We start from the raw sequence: 18,049 nt of genomic DNA, 5'->3' as shown, positions 1-18,049 counted from the left end.
GTCTTTGTAACCAAACAGCTTTCCCTGCTGCCCATTTTTTGCAGCAGTTCAAGTCACATGGTTCATAATGGTTTCACCCTGCACTGGATATTCTGTCTTCTTGTTTTAATCAATACAGAAAACCAGTAGCACTTTAAATGCTAATAAGCTCATGTCAGCTTCCAGGATTAAAAAGTGTTCAGAGAGACAGGTCTCCACCCATCCCCAGTTCTGGGGCAGCAGGAATAAAAAGCAGCTATTGCAATAAGGAGTTTACAGTCACTTCCCTAGCAGCTTTTTGATCTTGCCTCCCATTTCAAATGTACTGACCACTGCCATTTCTTTCTGAACATAAGGCTTCAGAGGACCACAAGTCGGGCTCTAGATTAATTTCCTCCATAGCTTCCACCAAGCAGTGTGGATGCTCTCCATAACTGGCTTAGCAAGTCAATTTAATAGCTAAATTCTAACCGGTATTTCTGGTCTGTGGCTTGTTAAGTAGCCACTGGGCTGAAGGAAGCTCTTCCTTTAAAAAAAAAAAAAAAGGCAAAAAAACAAAATCAAAAAAGGCTTGTAAGGGCATTCAGGCTGGAAGAATTAATCTTTAAGCAGCACATGGACAGACTCTTCAGTTTTGTTAAGTTTTGATTACTCTAGATACCTCACCTTGGTTATCTTTCAAAAGTGTTTATGAAGTGCAAGCTTAAAGCTTTATCTACAATAAGGAAATTCAGCCTCTGTAAGTGGTAGTCCAAGTGTTCCCCTGTGCGTATGGATATCCAACTCAGAAAAGATAGTGTGCATAAAAACCTACGGGTCAATAAACTCTGAACTGGTGCTAGCCTAGTCCCCTCCAGCCCAAAGGCAAAAGGGGGTGAGTCAGCACCCAAAAAACAAGGCAAGTCCATCTGTTTACGGTATTCATCCTCCTCTGCAAAAACTACTGCTACCCAAAACACATCTAAACAATAGTATGTAACAGCTACTAATAATCTTTCAGCAGCACAGATATCTGCAGAGGAGAAAGGTCCTCTCAGAAAAGGAGGTACAGGACACAGTACAAGTCACCACAGTTCAGTCAGCCATTAAGTATCCAGGGACTAACAAAGTGGCCCAACTTTACTTTCCATAGGAACAGCATTTTTTTCCTCCACTTCTTTCCCCAGCCAAAACTGGTATAGGGAGAAGTTAGTACTAAGTGTTCTATGTATGTCAAACAAGCTTTCTCTTTGAACAGCCCATGTGCTTTGGGTGTTTCTGCTATACCCTGTAATGTTCAAAAGGAGGCAACTGCTCTAACTGCAGAAGTGTGGTACTTTGAGGTAGAAGAAAACATTGATGGTAAAGCTAAGTGAAGATCAGATGCTGCATGCAGCACATGAAGACTAAAGGTCTTTGTTACAAAGTACAAAGAACCAGATAGTCCTAGGATCCAGAGGTGATACTAAGCCAAAATTCACTTACAAACACATTCTGTGGAACCAGTAGCGTGAAAGAATGAGGGTCAGATTCAGTCACTTTTTTCTATTTGATAAAGACACTTTTACACTTCCCATTTTAAGTAAGTTGTGTCACAAACACTACACTCCATTTTATAACAGCTGTTAGCCATTCCCAGATAGGGCTACATTTTAGTAACTGAAGAAAAGAGGCACATATATAGGCTTCAGTTAATAATGTGACTTAAGATGTCTGTTTGATGAAAGTCCCAAATAGAAAAAACACAGACCAAAAAGCTAGGTCACCTGTACACACTGGAATTTAAGAGTTTATTGAAAAAGTAAGCCTTTGGGCACATTGCAAAAAAAAAAGGAAAAAATACAAAGATAAATCTATTATATTACGCAGTCAAAAACCAGCAATATTACAAGCTGTTTACATACCAAGATTTACATTAATTTAGAACAAGTGGCATATCACCAACATGTAAAATATACTTAAAAAAAAATCAAGTTGAATTTTGAAGGATACAACTCTACCACATGTGTGAACATGGGCTCGGTCATTCAGTTTAAATCCCCTCTTGCACTGAAATGTTCAGTCTTCAAATTATACAAGTGGATAGCTAGCAGCTGTTGCTATTCCACAGTGGTTCTTCCTGTCCTTGGCCATGTAGATATATCCTTTGTTACCCCACTTCTCACCCCAGCTGGAAACAGAAGTAAAGGGTTTGTTTTCATATTCAGAAGAGACTTAATTACCTCCTCACAAGTGTTTGAATTGAAAACTGCTGCCTTCCATATTTGGGGAGAAAAACCAAGACAGCTGCAGCCAAAGTGCTTTCCATCAATTAAATGCCTGTTACAGAACAGGCACCCCAAGCTCACAGAAATAAAGGCTGCAGCCGTACTCTTGCAAGGTGGAGACCTTCATGCGCAATCCTGGATTACAGGTGCCTGAAGCTCAGACACTTTTCCCAGCCAGCTTTAAAGGAAGACCAAGACTGCAAGCAGCATTTGCGGGTGGTGCCCCAGTAATGCTGAGAACATGAGACAAGCTCATGTGATGTGCCCTTCAGCAGTAATGTATTGTCTTCCCTCCAACCTAGTAGGTTATTCCAGCTTTAAAGTTCAAGTGTCACCCTATTTCACACAAGTGAGCTGCAGTCTGCTTCCAAAAAAACCCACTACACCCCCACCACCTGGTTTCCTCCTAGTTCTGCCACTTTAACACCTACTAGCTCCATGGGCTGTTCCAGTACTGAGCTCCCTTGAATTAACTGAAAAAGCAGAAGAACAAGTTTGCTGCTTTGGATCTACTTTATTAGGCTGCCAGCAGCATGAGTCTGGTTTAACTTCCATCATGCAATACAACCTGAGAACCATTTCCAGATTTTCCACCTGCAGATTTTAATTACTGCTGTTTCCCTCCTCCCCACCAAAAGTGACAAGCTAGCTGCCCTTCTCCCCTATCCCCAGAGTACAAGGAACAGAGTTATCTTACCTGTTCTTAACAATCCAGTATTTCTTCCCATCTACATCTTCCCCCTCAAAGCCATAACCTACAACCAGAACACCATGGTCCAAGTCCTCACTGCTGCAGTCTGGTTCATAGTAGATACCTGCGGAGGCATAAGTTCACAAATGAAGAAGCTTATTGGCAGGAAACCCTTCTCCCTCACCAGAAGGTCTGTGTATTTGAAATTAAATGTTACACAGCCTCTTAAGAGTCAGAGAAAGGAGTCATAAATGAAGTGTATCATGGCAGAAACTAAGAAACAAGTACACACATATGCAAGGAAGTACGAGGTATGGAGAACCTGGACTAGAATTAAAAGGACTCCTGATTAATAGGTGAAATGAAACCAACTATGATCTTGACATAGGATATAACTGAAGGGTAATGAATAGAAAATATTCAGAAAGAGTTCTCTACATGCAAGTTGTTAAGAAATCCCCACCTGACTGATAAAACTGGAATGAAGAGTGGCCTGCATCAATAGCAACAGACACTGGACCCACAGCTGCTACTGCTTTCATGAGAGCTCTTTCATGTCCTTGAGGGATGTCAACAAAGCCAGTGTCATTAGCAGCATTGTACTCTGCCTTGTAGCGACAGTCTTCGTCATCCTAAATAAAGCAAGCCCTAGTTATTACATAGTTCTCCTCTTAACACACAGGTGAGCCCAGGAACTACCAGACATTCTGTGACTTTGCTGCCTTGCGAACGAGGGACTGAAGAGGATCCAACCTCTTCAGCAATGCTTTGAAAGAGCGGAGGAAGAACACAGAAGCGGCTTTTGAGTTTCTCAAAAGGTACAGAAAAAACTAAGGACAGTGGGGCTCAAAAGGAAAGCTTTAATGGGATGCAAAGGACCATAACATTCTGGAACCCTGCCTTCTTTGGTGGGCAGGACAAGTCTCTTTTCAGGAAGGAAAGAAGCCCAGAATGCATTAATGGGCAATGGAAGAGAGCCAGGTATTCATTAATTACAAAGCAATCCAGAAACTGCTCAGTGAGCAAGCACTTAAAATCCACAATTTTAGTCTGTCATAGTTGGAAAAGTTGTACAGCATGATTTGGAAGTTAGTCATTTGCATTATATGACCTTACATACAGCATTCATGTATTTTGTGCTGCTTCTTCACATTATCTTTTTTTACAGTGAAGCCTGAACTGGTGGTGCCACAGGCATTTACATCAGGAGAGATGCCTAGTTTGCAAGTCAGGCCATGTGAAGCTGAAAAACAGATTGAAGTACATCCCTGCCTTACCTTTGTGGTAAAATTAGTACTTAAGTTGCCTCCCCCCAACTAAAGGAACATTGAGTACACCCAAGTTGCTTACTTTTTGTACTCAGCAAGTTAGGCACTTCCTATAGCCAACCAGGATCTCTGCAAGAGCCAAGATTAGAAAAACACTGAGATTACAGGGACCCGGGTGAACAGAAACCCAAATCCGAAGGCTTCTATGTTGCTCATAAACAAACAGCACTGCTTTTGCATTCTGTCAACGCAGCATAAGCTGCGGGGAAATATTCTCTACAGTGAGTGGAACTCCAAATGGTGAAAAGCCCAAACCATGGGCTCAAGTGATATCACAATTTACTACTGCTCTTTTGTCCTCTCTTGTCTGTTTAACTTTTGGTAGACCACTAGAGGTATTTTAGAAATCTGCCCATTGTCTACACTTATGCATATTTAGTCCAGAAGTAGAACTTATGGCATTGTCAACAACTATTGTTTAAAAGCAAATCACAATAGCTACAAGAATCAGCTGGTCTATGGGCAGCAACTCTATAATAGCTCAGTCACAGGAAGCTGAATTGCACCTCTACAACTAAGTAGCACAGTTGACAAGGGCTGGGTCCTAGTTTGGTGTGTGAACCAAGATAAGGCATGACATCCAATAGGAGGGAAGCTATGAGGGGGAGGAATAAAGTATTTGCTCTATTTTTTCCAACTGGTCTGGTAAGATTCCACCTCAAAGACCAGTACAGTATGTGATTCCTACTGGGGCTAGCAGTCACTCTAGTTTTCCTCGTAAAGATGCAACAGGAAGAACAGATGTGCTGATAACTACCTAGACATTTTCCTTTCTAGGTACAAGTTTCCCAACACATGGTTTGTCCACACAAAAGGCATGACATCTGCAATACAATTCAGCTATTACACTTACCTTTGCAGTATAGGGGTAGGATTCCTCTGAATCAATTCCTCCATTATCCTGCACGTACTGGAAAGCCTGGTCCATGAGACCACCATTGCAGCCTTGATTCCCTTCAGGGCGAGAACAGTCCACCAGGTTCTGTTCACTCAGTGAAACAAGTTTGCCAGTTTTTCTGAAGTGCTGCCCTTCAAGAGCTCCTGTTGTGCTGAAAGCCCAGCAAGAGCCACACTGACCCTGAAGCAAGAAATGAAATCACAAGTTACAAATGCAGACAGATTAGGCAATTAGTTCCCTTACCACTGATCTAAACATGAAAAACAGAAAAGCCTCAAACCAAACTTCATTTTCACACTCCTAGCATGTACAAGTGAATATACTAGAGCCTTTCCAGTTCTTAGACATCTAGTACAGAAATCTTAAAAAATCTTAAAGGAGTAGAGGAACAGTATCAAAATGGCACTTAATGTAGTGAGTTTGCATCAGGCTTCATTAAACAAGTCCACAACGGCTTTTCCTTTATGGAAGCAGAGATAGCATTTAAGAAGCTAGACCTGTAACTGGTTAAAAATCCACCATCAGAGAATACCTGGTCTTTAACTGGAGTTACATATCCCTTCTCTCTCCAGTCTACTGATCTTGGCACTTCCAGGAAGTTGGGCTCAAGAAACAGGGATCCTCTGTACTTCCTTTTTGACTTCTTGTGTACATAGCCATTCATCAGCTGTCTGAACTCCTCAGTAGTCTGAGGAAAATTCAAGACATGAAGTCATCATCTATTACACACTGCTGTTTAGCACTGCATTTCATGCCTCTATACATACCATGTCACCAAACTGATTCATTCCCAACTTGTAGCTGTGTTTTCCTAGTGTGTGATCCAGATTATGGAGTTCAATCATTTTCAGGTTCTTCTCCCACACCAGTCTCCTCCAGCTTTCCTCTCTCTGAGGGGCCAGAAAATAACATACTTAAAGGAAGCAGTTAAGACAAAGTTCCCTTGCACGATAATGTACTTTTGTTATGGCTCGTACACTCAGGCAAATGTAGACTACTCAAATTGGAAGTCTGAATGCTGTTTAAGAGATGGTCTTTTTGCCACCCTTGTAACAAAACCAAAGGCGTACAGTACAGCTGAATCGATGCACAAACACAGGAAAGAGACCTTGGAACAGGGAGATTATCTTTCCCAAGTGTAGACCACAGCCAGCGTTAAAACAAAGCAGACATGACTCAGCTGGCAGGGCCCAGCTGCGCGCATATCCCTGGGCACTCACCTCATGGTAGTCCTTGCTATGCCACGACTTCCACAGCTGCCAGTGGACGTTCAGCTCGGGGTCTGTTCTCGGAGCACCGACGGCCAGTCCCAAACAGAGGCAGAGCGCGGTCAGGCACAGATTCATGTTGGCAGATCTGCCGGGAACGGGGCGGTGTAGTCAGACAGGGCTGCGCGCAGGCAAGCCGCCCTTCGCTTCACCGCCCTCAGCACGGAGGGGGATGCCCGACCCGAAACGAGCCTGCTCGCCGACATACAGCGCGTCCCCCCGCTCCTTCAGGAGGCGGCCCCAGGAGAGACAAGCAAACCAAGACTCGCAGGGAACCTGGCGGCCCCCGCTCCCGCCGAGCCTTTCCCGGAGGCCCCATGAACCTACGCAGCCTCTGCCCGCCTCTGCCCAGTGAGCGGGGCCCTCGACCGCCGCTGTAAACAAGCCGGGGTGGCGGGGCCAGGGGCCGAGGCAGCCTGCCGGGGAAAAACCCGGAATGGCGGCCCCTTCCCCGCCGAAGCCGCCCCGCCGCAGCGCTGGGGCAGAGCCGTCTCCCGCCCCGCGCTCCCCCACTCCGCAGCCCTCTCCCCGCTCTACTCACCACCTTCGAAACGCTCCGCCGCGCTCCCGACCGCCAGGCCCAGCGGTGCTTTGCCTCCGCGGCCCTTCTTATACCCGCCGTGGCCATACCCGCCCCGCCGCGCCGATTGGCGGCCGTGCCGGGCCTCGCCCCTCCGGGCCGCACCTCCCGCCGGGGCCGGGGCCGGGGGTCTGCGCCGGGGCAGGGATGAGGGCCGCGCCGGGGACGCCTTCCCCCCGGGGCCGCCCGCCGTCCCCCCGCGGGGAGCGAGTCCCGCGGGCAGGCGATCAAAGCGGGGGCAGCCCCGGTGGGGCCGCCCCGGGGGCATCCCGCGCCGCGGAAGCCGTTACGTTGGACAGCGTTGGTCTAAATACGCGTTCGGAGTGCCGGCAGGCTGGAGGGGGTGGCAGCGCACGGAAGGTGTTTGGAATGTAACCTAGGGAGGGCTTAACGCTGGTAACTGGCAGACTAAAGGAAAACAAAATCGGGGGGGAGTGGGGGGTGGGGGAAAGGGCCCCCCGTGTCCCCTCAGGGGTGGCAGGCCGTGGCCCCCTGTGCCCCCTCGGGTGGCGGGCCGTGGCCCCCTGTGCCCCCTCAGGGGTGGCGGGCCGTGGCCCCCTGTGCCCCCCCGGGTGGCGGGCCGTGGCCCCCTGTGCCCCCTCAGGGGTGGCGGGCCATGCCGCCGGCAGGTCCTGCCCGGGAGAGCTGCTGCCACTGCAACTGGGCTGCTGGGTTTGTGGAACAGGCCGGCCCGGGCAGCTTCCCCAGCCGGGCTGGTGTGAGGGAGCATCTGCCACCGGGCAGGGTCCCAGCGGCGCGGCGGTTCCAGGGATCCGAGAAACATTCCCAGGAGAGTCCTTTTTAGTCCCCCATGATGGAATATCTGAAAACTGCTTTTTTGCTGCCTCCGGACCCGAGCCCGGTAAGAGTCGGGTGTTTGCCACCAGTGTGGCTACTGTTTGTATGCATAGCGCCCGGTAGTGTCTGCTGGAAAACACAGTGACACCGAGATTTGTAGTACAGGTGAGACATTAAAAGTACGCATGGACTCGGTCTGCATTTAACCAGGAGTAGACAGACTTTGATTTTTAACAGGGAACTCGCCTCTAGTAGTAGAATAACTGCAGGAGCTATTTGATTTCCCCTTAAACTCTTGCAAAGCCAGTGTTGCTGATGACTTTAGATTGCAAACTTGAAAGCCTGTATTTAGAGTAAAAAACGGGGTTTGTAGACTGTTGCACAACAGCAAAAAGGAAGAAATCACATGATACGTGCTTCTCCCTGTTTTGATGTCTTAAGATACACAGTGTGTTGTTAAAACGAGCAATACATGTTTCCTTATCCATATTATGCTGGGAGCAGTCTTCAGCCCAAGGAAGCCCCAGAGCCAAATACATAAAGAGAAGTTGGAGTGGTTGTCTTGTCTTTTCAGAGTACCTTGTGCAAGTCTACTGCCACTGAACTAGTGTACTGGTTCCACAAAAAATGTGTAAATACACCCAACAATGGTGCTCCTTGATTAGTAAGAAATCATAAACAAGCCTTGTAAAACCCCTGAGAAAATAAGATATTTTAAAGCTAAACTACTTACTGAAAGCTTGCATATGAACACTCAGGACTGATCTGTCAGGATGGTTAATACATATGCAGCCATGCCACTTTGAGCAGGAATGTAAAACATGGGAAGGACTTCTTCAAAATAGGAAGGCAGCAAATGCACACTGGATGCATTACAAGTTTTAGGAATTACTTGCCCATCATTTTAATATTCACATGCTTTGCAAAGCTGTGTTATCAAATTTCTAGTGGTCTTCATGGCTGAAATTTCTGAAAGTTCTTGTTTTGCCTTAAGATGTTACATGGCTAGTGGCTGACTGACCGATCATGACAGAAGCATCTTCTGAAAGCAAGAAAAAAGCATGTGAGATACACTGCAACAATCAACATGGCACACTTGAACAAATTCAAATAATTAGTAGTGCGTGTTGCTTTGACAAATTAAACTAGATATCCTTGTGCTTTCTGTTCAACCATACATATTTCCAGCTGTCAAACAACAGTTTCAAGACCAGCATTTTCTAAGGAAAATGTCCCACTTCCTTATTTGGAAAGGAAAATGAAAATGCTTGCACTGAGTAAGACTATGCATTTGTATCTTTCCAGCATGAAAATTTTCACTACGTAACCAATTCACATGTAAATACCTCAGGAGAATTAGATGAACTTCATATAGTTTGACTAACTCACAGTTAGGCTTTTTGTGTGTGGTTTTGGGTTGGTTTTTTTTTTAAGTTTTGAAAATTTGAAGATTTGAAAAGTTTTTACTTAACAGCTTTTTGCTGATATTTTCTGTGCAATGGGACTTCTCAGTCCCATTTATGTCAGCTTTGTTTCTGCAATCGTATCTGATATTAACTGAGCATTGACAGGCCACAATTAAGTTCTCAATGAACTATGGACAAGAACTTTGCTAAACGCTGGCATGACAGGAGGTAAGGTCAAAACTGTAGAGGGTCTTACACCATAAATCACATGTCTATTGCTCTGTAATGCGCCCTGAGATGCACCAAGACAGACTGATGCTTTTCCAGATGGTATGAGGTCTTGTCTCTTTGGGGAAGTAACCATGTAGTCAGCTAGCATGTGACACCATTGTGCTACCTCTCCTCGTGAATACTCTTAGCACACGTACACGCACATAAATGCCAGATAACATTTTTGCTATGAAGATAAGTTCACCCTACGGTTCTATTTAACTACCATACTTTGGGAAAACTGAACTGAGAATTTGTTGAAATTCTTGAAGGAGACAGGAATACTTTCACCTTCAGCACACTGACTTCGACTTGCACTGAGTTATAACTGTTGTGTGGATGTATCAGTTCCCCGAGTATTTTGGGACGGAAGCCTGAGAGCCCAGGTGCAGGAACATAAGCATATGCAAGGGAAATCAGTACAGTAACAGCTAAGGTCAGAATCTGGTCATCACAAGAGTGCCATTTAGACACCTGTGATGGGAAGCTGGCCTAGGGCTACCTCCCATTTGTAGAATGAACATTTCTTCTCTGAGAGCTGTTCTTTGTACAAATATGTAGCTGTGTATTGTTATCAATGTGAAGACTGCCATCCATGCTGCAGAGATTGTCCATTACTTCAGCCAAGGTAAAAATGCCATACTGCACAGCTACTAGGCATCATCCCTCTGTCCCAGCACTGTTCCTACTGCTCCTGATGTGTTCACATGCCAGACTGCAAGCCCAGCACGGTGGTGGTCTGCTGAAGTGAACAGAGGGTCAGTGGCAGCAGTTAGAAGTAATAACTGGGCAGATACTGCTAGAAATCATTTTCCATCAAATCATGCAACCTTGTGACACCCTGCGGCAGACGCACCAGCCACAGCAGTTTTTGCTCTGTTGAAAACATCTCTGTGGGGACTAGCAACTGCCTGGAGGTCTTGTGTGCATAGCACTCCTTACAAGTTAGCAGAGAGAAAGCGTGAAATCAAGAGCTCCTTCAGTTCCTCTGCTTAAAAGCTCAACTGACGCCATGCTATCCCGTCCAGAGGAGACCTAAATAGCCATGCTAACCACAGCAGTCACAATCCTTTCTGCAATAACCTAAATATCAGAACTTTGAAGGAAGAAGTCCTTTGTCCATTAACCTTAATCTCTCCGATAACTTTCCAGATAGCTTTGAAAAAAACAGCTTTTGAGGAACTCTATCTGTTTCGCCAAAGGCATATCACTCTTCTAAGATGCAGGAACAGCACATTGTAATAACTAGTCACGTTTCCATTGTGACAGCCAAAAGATTGCCAACTGCTCTGTAGCTATCTGGCATTACAAGTTACCAGATAACAGAGTCCATGCATTTCTCAGGAGTCCCAAGAACTTGCATAGTGGTGTGTTGCCTCTGCCGCTGCAGGGGTGAACTCAGTGTTGGTCTCCAGGGAAGCATCTCGTCAACAAGAAACTCAGCTGCCGCTGCACATCCCAGGTATGCAGCATAATCCTCCCCCTCTGGAACCACTCTACTTATTTGAATACAGGATTGCCGAAACTTGTTTTGTACTTTGAAATCCTTTTTCTTCTTTGTTCTCCTGGTACAAATGTACAGAGGAAATGGCCAACCTTTTTTGCCAGAAAAAGACCCAGAAATCGGAAAAGGAAAGCTCCTGGTGGTTGACTTGCAAAGCTACAGTAGGCTGTCAATGTACCAAAACCACCTGTGCAATATAAGCAGAATAAACTATGTCACACTTAACTGTGACAGAAGTGTGTGCACAAGCAGCTCCTGAAGACCAGCAATGTCAGGGTAACTCATGTGCCATGATCCTTACTGAAGTAAAAACAAGTGGTTTGTTTGGGTGCCATTTATCCAAACAGCAGAGGAGGGTCATTTTATTTAGGCAAACACCGATTTTTGCATTACTATAAAGACAAATTCAGGATCTTTATTCCTGGAATAAAGAAAGCTGAACTGGCTAACTTAAGCTATGGCTGTGAACACGTTTGTTTATAACAGGTTAAAATCCTCTGTTTTCTGTCATTTTACCTTACTATACCATGACTTGAGAATGGCCTTCTACAGCAGCCATGGTCTTAGTCAAGGTGTATCCTAAAGTGTTATCTACCCTCAAGTGCAAATTACCAATTTTTATTAGACACTACCAAGAAAAAAAACTTCCAGTCACTTACGTACTTCTGTTCAGCCAAACACAGATCCAAGTTTAGAAAAGCACAGATATATTGCAGAAAGCACTGTGCTGATTTTACATGCCAGAATCTGGTTTATGTGTAGGAAATGCCAGAGTCATGTTGTGTTTAGGAAAATGAAATTTGAAAAACAGGTCAACTTTCTCTTCAGAAAAATGATCATGTTTTTTTTCTATTTTATGGTAAAAATTACTCTTACAGAAAAAAAGCGCAGTAAATTTCCATCATCAGAGTGACTTTTAGAAATCTAGAAGGATATGAGAATACAATTCTAGAACGGATATCCCTATGCCATCTTAAGAAATGCTACTCACTTGAATAGCATTTTATTTTTAGTGCCAGTTTCAGAAAAGTTTTAGATATTTTTTACCTAACTTGATTTTAACAAAAGGCTACCAAAAAAGCATTAACAGTTTCTCTTCTTCCTTGCAGCTCCATGAAAAATAACCAGGCTTCCCTGCAACCTGGGCATTCCTCACCAAAGATCTGAGGTGGCTCTGGAGTTTATAATGTCCCTCTGGCATTAATGACATTCATTAGTACCCACTTAAAGAATCTTTGTTTTGGATTCTCCCTAGTAAAAAATCAGATTCAAACCGTGCTTCAGCTGGAGGACCCATAGTTAAGTTAGTTGCATCCTTATGAGGTTAGAAAAGGAAACAGCATATGCTTCGAGGGAACATATATAACGTTCTGTGAGTCTTGTGAAGGCTTAGGAGATGGCTGGGGAGCAGTGACACAATGCTTCTGAAACAACTCTTTGTTTTCAGCAGTCTTGTGATCTCCCAGAACCATTATTTCCTCACCCAAGTGCCAGATAAGAAACTGCATTCCAGCTTCTCTGCTGGCCCACATGGCAAAGGCGACTTCTTTTGCACCTCAGTGTTTTACCTGGTTACAGGAGTCAGGGGATGATGCAAGGGATCATTTACCTTGCAAGAAAAAATGGGTGGGGGTCCTGGTATTGCCATTATTTCTGGGTTAGCATTTCCCAAAAGCAATGTTATTTTCCTGTAAGGTTTTCTGATGAAGTTATTTTTGCATGCGTGGAAAAAATTGAGTTGTTTTGGTTTCTTTTTTTCTTTTATCTTAACTTGTATCTTTTTAGAGAGGCCAGATACTGAGTCATACTTGAAGTCAGCTTTGAACATGGTGTAACTTATGTACATAAAATTTCAAACCGCAATTTTATTGATTCCTCATTCTTTACTCAGTGTCTCCTCCAGATTTCTGACAGATAGTCATTTTTGAGTTTGGGGAGATTTGTGATTTTAAAAGCTAACCTGGGGAAATAGTGGGAGCATGGGGTGACGTATCTCATTAAACTGCTGATGTAGAAGCTCACAAATATGAATAACTTCCACGTTGTATTGATGTTTCTCCAAAACTTAAAGGACATTGTTTTTTTTTTCTCTCATACTAAAAATTTTATTTTTAAAATTTTTTATGAAAACCTAGTTACTATCTTCTTAATTTAAAATTTTATTGTACCAAGCTGGAAACTGCAAATCCTGTCTGTATTGTAAAATTCCTCTGACCAAGACCAATTTTTTACTGCCCATCTCTACTCTAGAGATCACAGTGAAGGCATTTTAACAGAATGCAAAGAGGGTTTTGGGGAGTATTTCATATACTATTTAATATTTTAAATCACATTTTTATTTAAACAAACTGATCAAAAGTTTGTTTTGAGACAGAAGCAGTAATAAAGTTCAGAGAAGTATAAATCTTTTAAGTGCTGGATTGCAATGTTTGTGCTTCTGCAAGCAGTTGTAAACAGAGCATGAAAGAAAAATCTGTCTGTCTCCTGTTGTTCTTGGGGCAGTGGTGTCTAAAGGGCAAGCTGACATGCTGGAGAGCATTTCCCATGATAAGGCCGGAGACTGCGAATGATGTGAGGAATTATTTTTAAACTTAAAAGTTACAGGCTGGGCTTCATTAACAGATCATGTGAGTAAAGGTTAAACAAAAGCTGCTTGCAGAAGAGGAGAGAGGCAATTGAAACAATCAAACACTGGTCTAAAGTTTGTTTTCCTGAAAATCAGGTAGGAGGAAAAAGAGACCTGTGCATGTGCTTTTTGGGTAAGAGCAGTGGTGACTCACAACTGCTGTTATTCTTGCTTCACAAATGGGAAGACTGAGGCAAAAAGCAGTACCACACTGTTGTGGACACTGAAATCAAATGAATGACCTGTGGATAGATCACTGTAGGCTCTTTGATACAGAGCTGAGCTATGGTAAATCATAACACAGCTTTTTTCGCTCTTCTGCTAATCAAAATAATGCAAGAGTTATCTCGTTTTGGGGAATGAGAACAAATGTGATATAAATCAGTGCAGTACGCATTGCCTTACTTGTGTCTGTCTGAAAGCCAGCTGAAGCGTGCTCAGTCCACTGAACACCAGGATGGCTGGTAATTGCTGCCAGATTTACATAATCATTTCAGATATTCTAATAACTGTTTAATCACTGTGGCAGACACACACTACACTAGGTCTTTTATAGGACCTTTCTGGCCACCAAGGACCTGCCTGATTGGAATCTTGTCACTATCTGCAGAGCAGAATTTCTTGTGATCACCCTCAACCCATGGAGCATCCTAAATGTACACCCCAAAGCTTCAGGACAGCACAGTAGAAGAAAAAGGACTTTGCTGGTTCCTTGTGGGACACTGAAGGTAAGTGTGTGCAAGGGGATGTTCATCCGTATGCAAGATGAAGCTGGTTTAGTTAGTGGCCAGCAGGAAACAAGATATTTTAGGAAACTGTTTCACACAGCAACGATGTCTTGATGATTCCATGACAAGGCCATACATAGTGCAGCAGCCGCAGAGCTGAGGTCTGAACAGAGCTCCTCTGACTTGTCTCATGAGCAGTTATAAGCTTATGCAATTTCCTCTTGCTCCATATGGGAACATCCACAGGGATTTCACTGGACCTTACCCTTAGGCTTGCAGAAGAGCACAGTGAGTGACTGACACAGCATTCATATGATCACTTCTCATCCCTGTCACCAGAGTCATCCTCTGCTCTTAGAGCAGGTGTTCTCTTGGTGAGTGGTCATGCAGTGCTAGAAAAGTGGGCTGGCATGGGGTGATTGCTGTGGTGCCTATGGTAGCATACAGCTGTGCTGGATTGTGGCCCAGCTGCCTAATATTCAGGCCTGCTCAAGTCCAAGCCTCACCATTCACACTCAGTGTCCTTTACTCACAGATTCCTCCCTCCCTGAGCAGTATCGGTGGAAGTCGGGGACTTGGGTTATCAGCCAAGCAAGCTGTTTTACACACTGGCTTGCAAGCAGCTCATTACCTACAATACCCGTGATTTAATGCAAAAATTTGACCTTTGGCCATTGCTGGAAAGGTGGTGGTGAAACCCCTTTGCCCAGGGGCTGTCCCGATGCTGCATGCCTGGGTTGCCTTCTGCTCCCCTGTCCCCTGATAGCGGTCCCAAATGCCTCCTCTTAGCATGAAGGGCAGACAGCTGAGCACACACTGCAATCCAAACACAGCGCTGGCTGTTTCCCCTAGTTAACTTTTTTTTTTTTGTGTTTGACTAAACATATAATTGTTTGAAACACAGGCTGTGTTTAAGGGAGAACAGTTTGGGCCTCTGGGCTTTTTTTAGTTGGCAAAGGCCAGGGCAGCCATGCTGGGGGGTGCACAGGAGCCACTGGCTGATGTGTCCTGCGCAGTGGGAATTAGTTTACCCGGGTGAATGTAGGCTGCTCCAGCTATCACCTCTGCAGACAAAGGCTTCCCTTGCTGCAGGTTCCAGTGCAAATTTACACAGGCCCTCAGTCCTGACACTTGGATCTAGAATTAGGTACATTCACCCTCTGGTTGCAAAAGGTATAATCCCCAAATACTTCAATGGAGACAGACAGAAAGGAAGGAGGGGAGAAAGAAAGGATGAAACATACAGAAGATTCTCAACACATTAGCACTCTGGAGTTTACCTATAGTATCTTGATTTGTGACTATTTTGACTATATGTACAACGATAAATATCAATATAAATGTTAAAATATTTTTGTAATTATTTTTTCCTAGCAAGAATAGTATTTTGGAATTGGGTTTTGTTTTTTGATTGGTGGCTGGTTTGTTGATTTGTTGTTTGTTTTTTTTTTTTTTGCATCATCAATAATTGTTTCATGAAATAACATATCCGTAACCCAAATATGACATCACACATTGTTTCGTGTATTATTTGATGGGCTGAATTTGTACTGTCCTAAACCATTCACAGAACGTACATGAAAATGCCTAAAAAGAAGGTACATTATTAATGGAAAAACATGCTTTAGTGATGTTCTGCGTTTAGGATGCTATGATCATTTAAATTAAAATGCTCCTTCATAATAATATTAAAATTTTTTCCCCTTGAAGCAGTAGTTAAAGCTAAAACTACAGAATTCCTTAATCAAATACCAGATTAGACTTGGCTGACCTGACTAGAAAGATTTCTAATTCCACATAGAAAGCTGTTTTCCCCTTCTTTGTACTTCTCACTGAAAGGCAAGCCAAGCATAAGTGGCAAAATCCAACTGAGATTAGTCTATACTTTTTTCTGTATTTGGCTACATTTGAAAACTACAGGTGAAACACTGTTTATTGCCCAGTAGTCTAGTCTTTCAGTTGCCTGATTTGTCTAAAGGGGACTGAAAACATTAAATCAGCCTCTAAAGAGCTATCAAACAAAGGCTGGTAAGTACAGATTTTCTTCAGAAAAACAGTTTAGAAAATTCAGACTCAGATAACTGACTGGCGTTCCACGTTTGCTTTAAACAGGGATTGATATGCACGTATTTTTTAATGATACTAGAATGGCTAGCACAGGTATGTCTGCATGTTTGAGCTCTGGCCACAACATGCCCTTTTCACCCAGACTCGGGGAGAATTTTGTGCCTTGCAGATGATCCTGTACACTGAGGTTGTTTGCTCTTCCTGTGGTAAACTTGGTGAGGTAGAAGTCCACTTCCTCAGCTGTGGGCCCCTCTGCCCACCAGTGGTCTTTCTCTTAACCTTTTCTCATGTGACAAAGGTTGTGTGCTGGTGGCTCCACAGACAGAGTGAAAATGAAGACAAACAAAGGACAGAGTTGCCAGAAGCAACTGATAGTTGGCTTAAGCAGAATACATGGGATTTCGTAACATTTTCCCTGGCTTTTTCTCTTCTACCCCTCAGGTCAGTTCATAGTCCTTCATCGTGCTCTTTTATGCCTCAACTTCTTCAAAACAAAAAAGAGCAGAAATAAGCTCTTCCTCCATCCTGCCCCCAACCTATATCAGCAAGACCATTCACTCCATAAAATTCAATTTCTTTAAGGGTCAGCCTGACCTTATCACTATCCTTGGAGAGAAGCAGAGGGCAGCAGCCACTGTGTTAATGTACACTGTATGTTTTTGGCTAAATCTTGATTGAAGATAAGCAGAACAAAATAAAAAGGAGATAATAAAATACTGTAATGGTATCACTACTAAATGTAATGGTTTGTGTTGACTGAATGCCTTTCTCTTCCATGAACACTAATGATGCTGTGTTAATTAAGTCCTGTGAGGGAGTTCAGTATTTATCCTGAAAATAATTTGGCACTGGTGTCTCTATAAAATATCTATACAGCTGTCAGAACTATTTCTTACAATTTTTCCTAGCTAAAGCCTGGCTGTAGAGACAAATTCTTTGAGCTGACAAACCAGCATATGTGTCACTGCAGGGCTGCCTAAACTTTAGGGGCAGAAGATGAAAGCCAATTCTCAAGCTGATTTTTCTATTTTTTCTTTTATTTGAAAAAGGCCCAGAACCACTTTTTTTCATGCAAAACACTGGAAATACTACAAGGATTCATCAACTGTGTTTGTAATTAATCCGCTGCAGTCCTGGAGGAGAAAACAACAGACTGGAAATATCACAGTCAGTGAGGTCACAGCTGAGTTGTTGCTGGTCTCCTCAAGCAGATGAATCGAGGAGGACATTGGTTACTTGTCCTCACATACTACTTCAAAGGTACATTCATAGAAATCCAGCTGCAATGTGCAGTGTTGTGTTTTTTTTTTTTTTTCTTCTGATAAGTTTGCAGATAGTGCGGCTGTGGATGGCTCTTTATGAATGTTAAGTAGGTGAGATACATCATAAGAGAACAGTTTTATCCTCGAGTCCCTGGACAACCTTCTCCCTACCTTCGGTTACGTACTTGCAATTGTGTACCTGCATAATTCACCTGCCTGTTGTTTTCCTCCGTGTTTCCGTTTTGTTCCTCCCTCCCACCGGTTCTGGGAACAGCCAAAGTTACCTCACATTTCTCAAGCAGCTTTTTGAAGTTACTAACCACAGTGTTTTTCTCACTAACTTGCTGAGTGTGCCACTAAGCAGGGGCTTCTTATAAATAGGGAGTGCAAGCAGAAAT

The 18,049-nt window shown here is 43.7% G+C and overlaps 1 protein-coding gene across 1 annotated transcript; it reads right to left on the bottom strand.

Moving 5' to 3' along the window:
• Nucleotides 1–1,720: 1,720 nt before the first annotated feature.
• CTSL (cathepsin L) lies at nt 1,721–7,045 on the bottom strand. Its single transcript, XM_042787965.1, has 8 exons — nt 6,952–7,045; nt 6,363–6,498; nt 5,910–6,032; nt 5,675–5,830; nt 5,098–5,322; nt 3,380–3,548; nt 2,923–3,040; nt 1,721–2,128 (listed from the first exon to the last, which is right to left on the bottom strand). Exons 2-8 carry the CDS (start codon nt 6,486–6,488, stop codon nt 2,029–2,031), a joined length of 1,017 nt encoding a protein of 338 aa, XP_042643899.1. The 5' UTR covers nt 6,489–6,498; nt 6,952–7,045; the 3' UTR covers nt 1,721–2,028.
• Between the last annotated feature and the right edge of the window lie 11,004 nt (nt 7,046–18,049).

Source organism: Tyto alba, unplaced genomic scaffold (genome assembly GCF_018691265.1).
Source record: "Tyto alba isolate M040663 unplaced genomic scaffold, T.alba_DEE_v4.0 Super-Scaffold_13, whole genome shotgun sequence".
NCBI classification, from domain to species: Eukaryota; Metazoa; Chordata; class Aves; order Strigiformes; family Tytonidae; genus Tyto; species Tyto alba.
Note: the sequence above shows the minus strand (reverse complement) of the source record. Positions and strands in the feature narration are given on the sequence as shown.

What these genes read in the sequence shown, in the direction of transcription:
- CTSL (XM_042787965.1), bottom strand. Translation starts at nt 6,488, where the DNA reads ATGAATCTGTGCCTGACCGCGCTCTGCCTCTGTTTGGGACTGGCCGTC. An exon ending in CCTACCCCTATACTGCAAAG is followed by an intron (nt 3,549 to 5,097) that starts GTAAGTGTAATA and finishes TGCTTTATTTAG; the next exon opens with GATGACGAAGACTGTCGCTA. An exon ending in ATTCCAGTTTTATCAGTCAG is followed by an intron (nt 3,041 to 3,379) that starts GTGGGGATTTCT and finishes ATGCCTCCGCAG; the next exon opens with GTATCTACTATGAACCAGAC.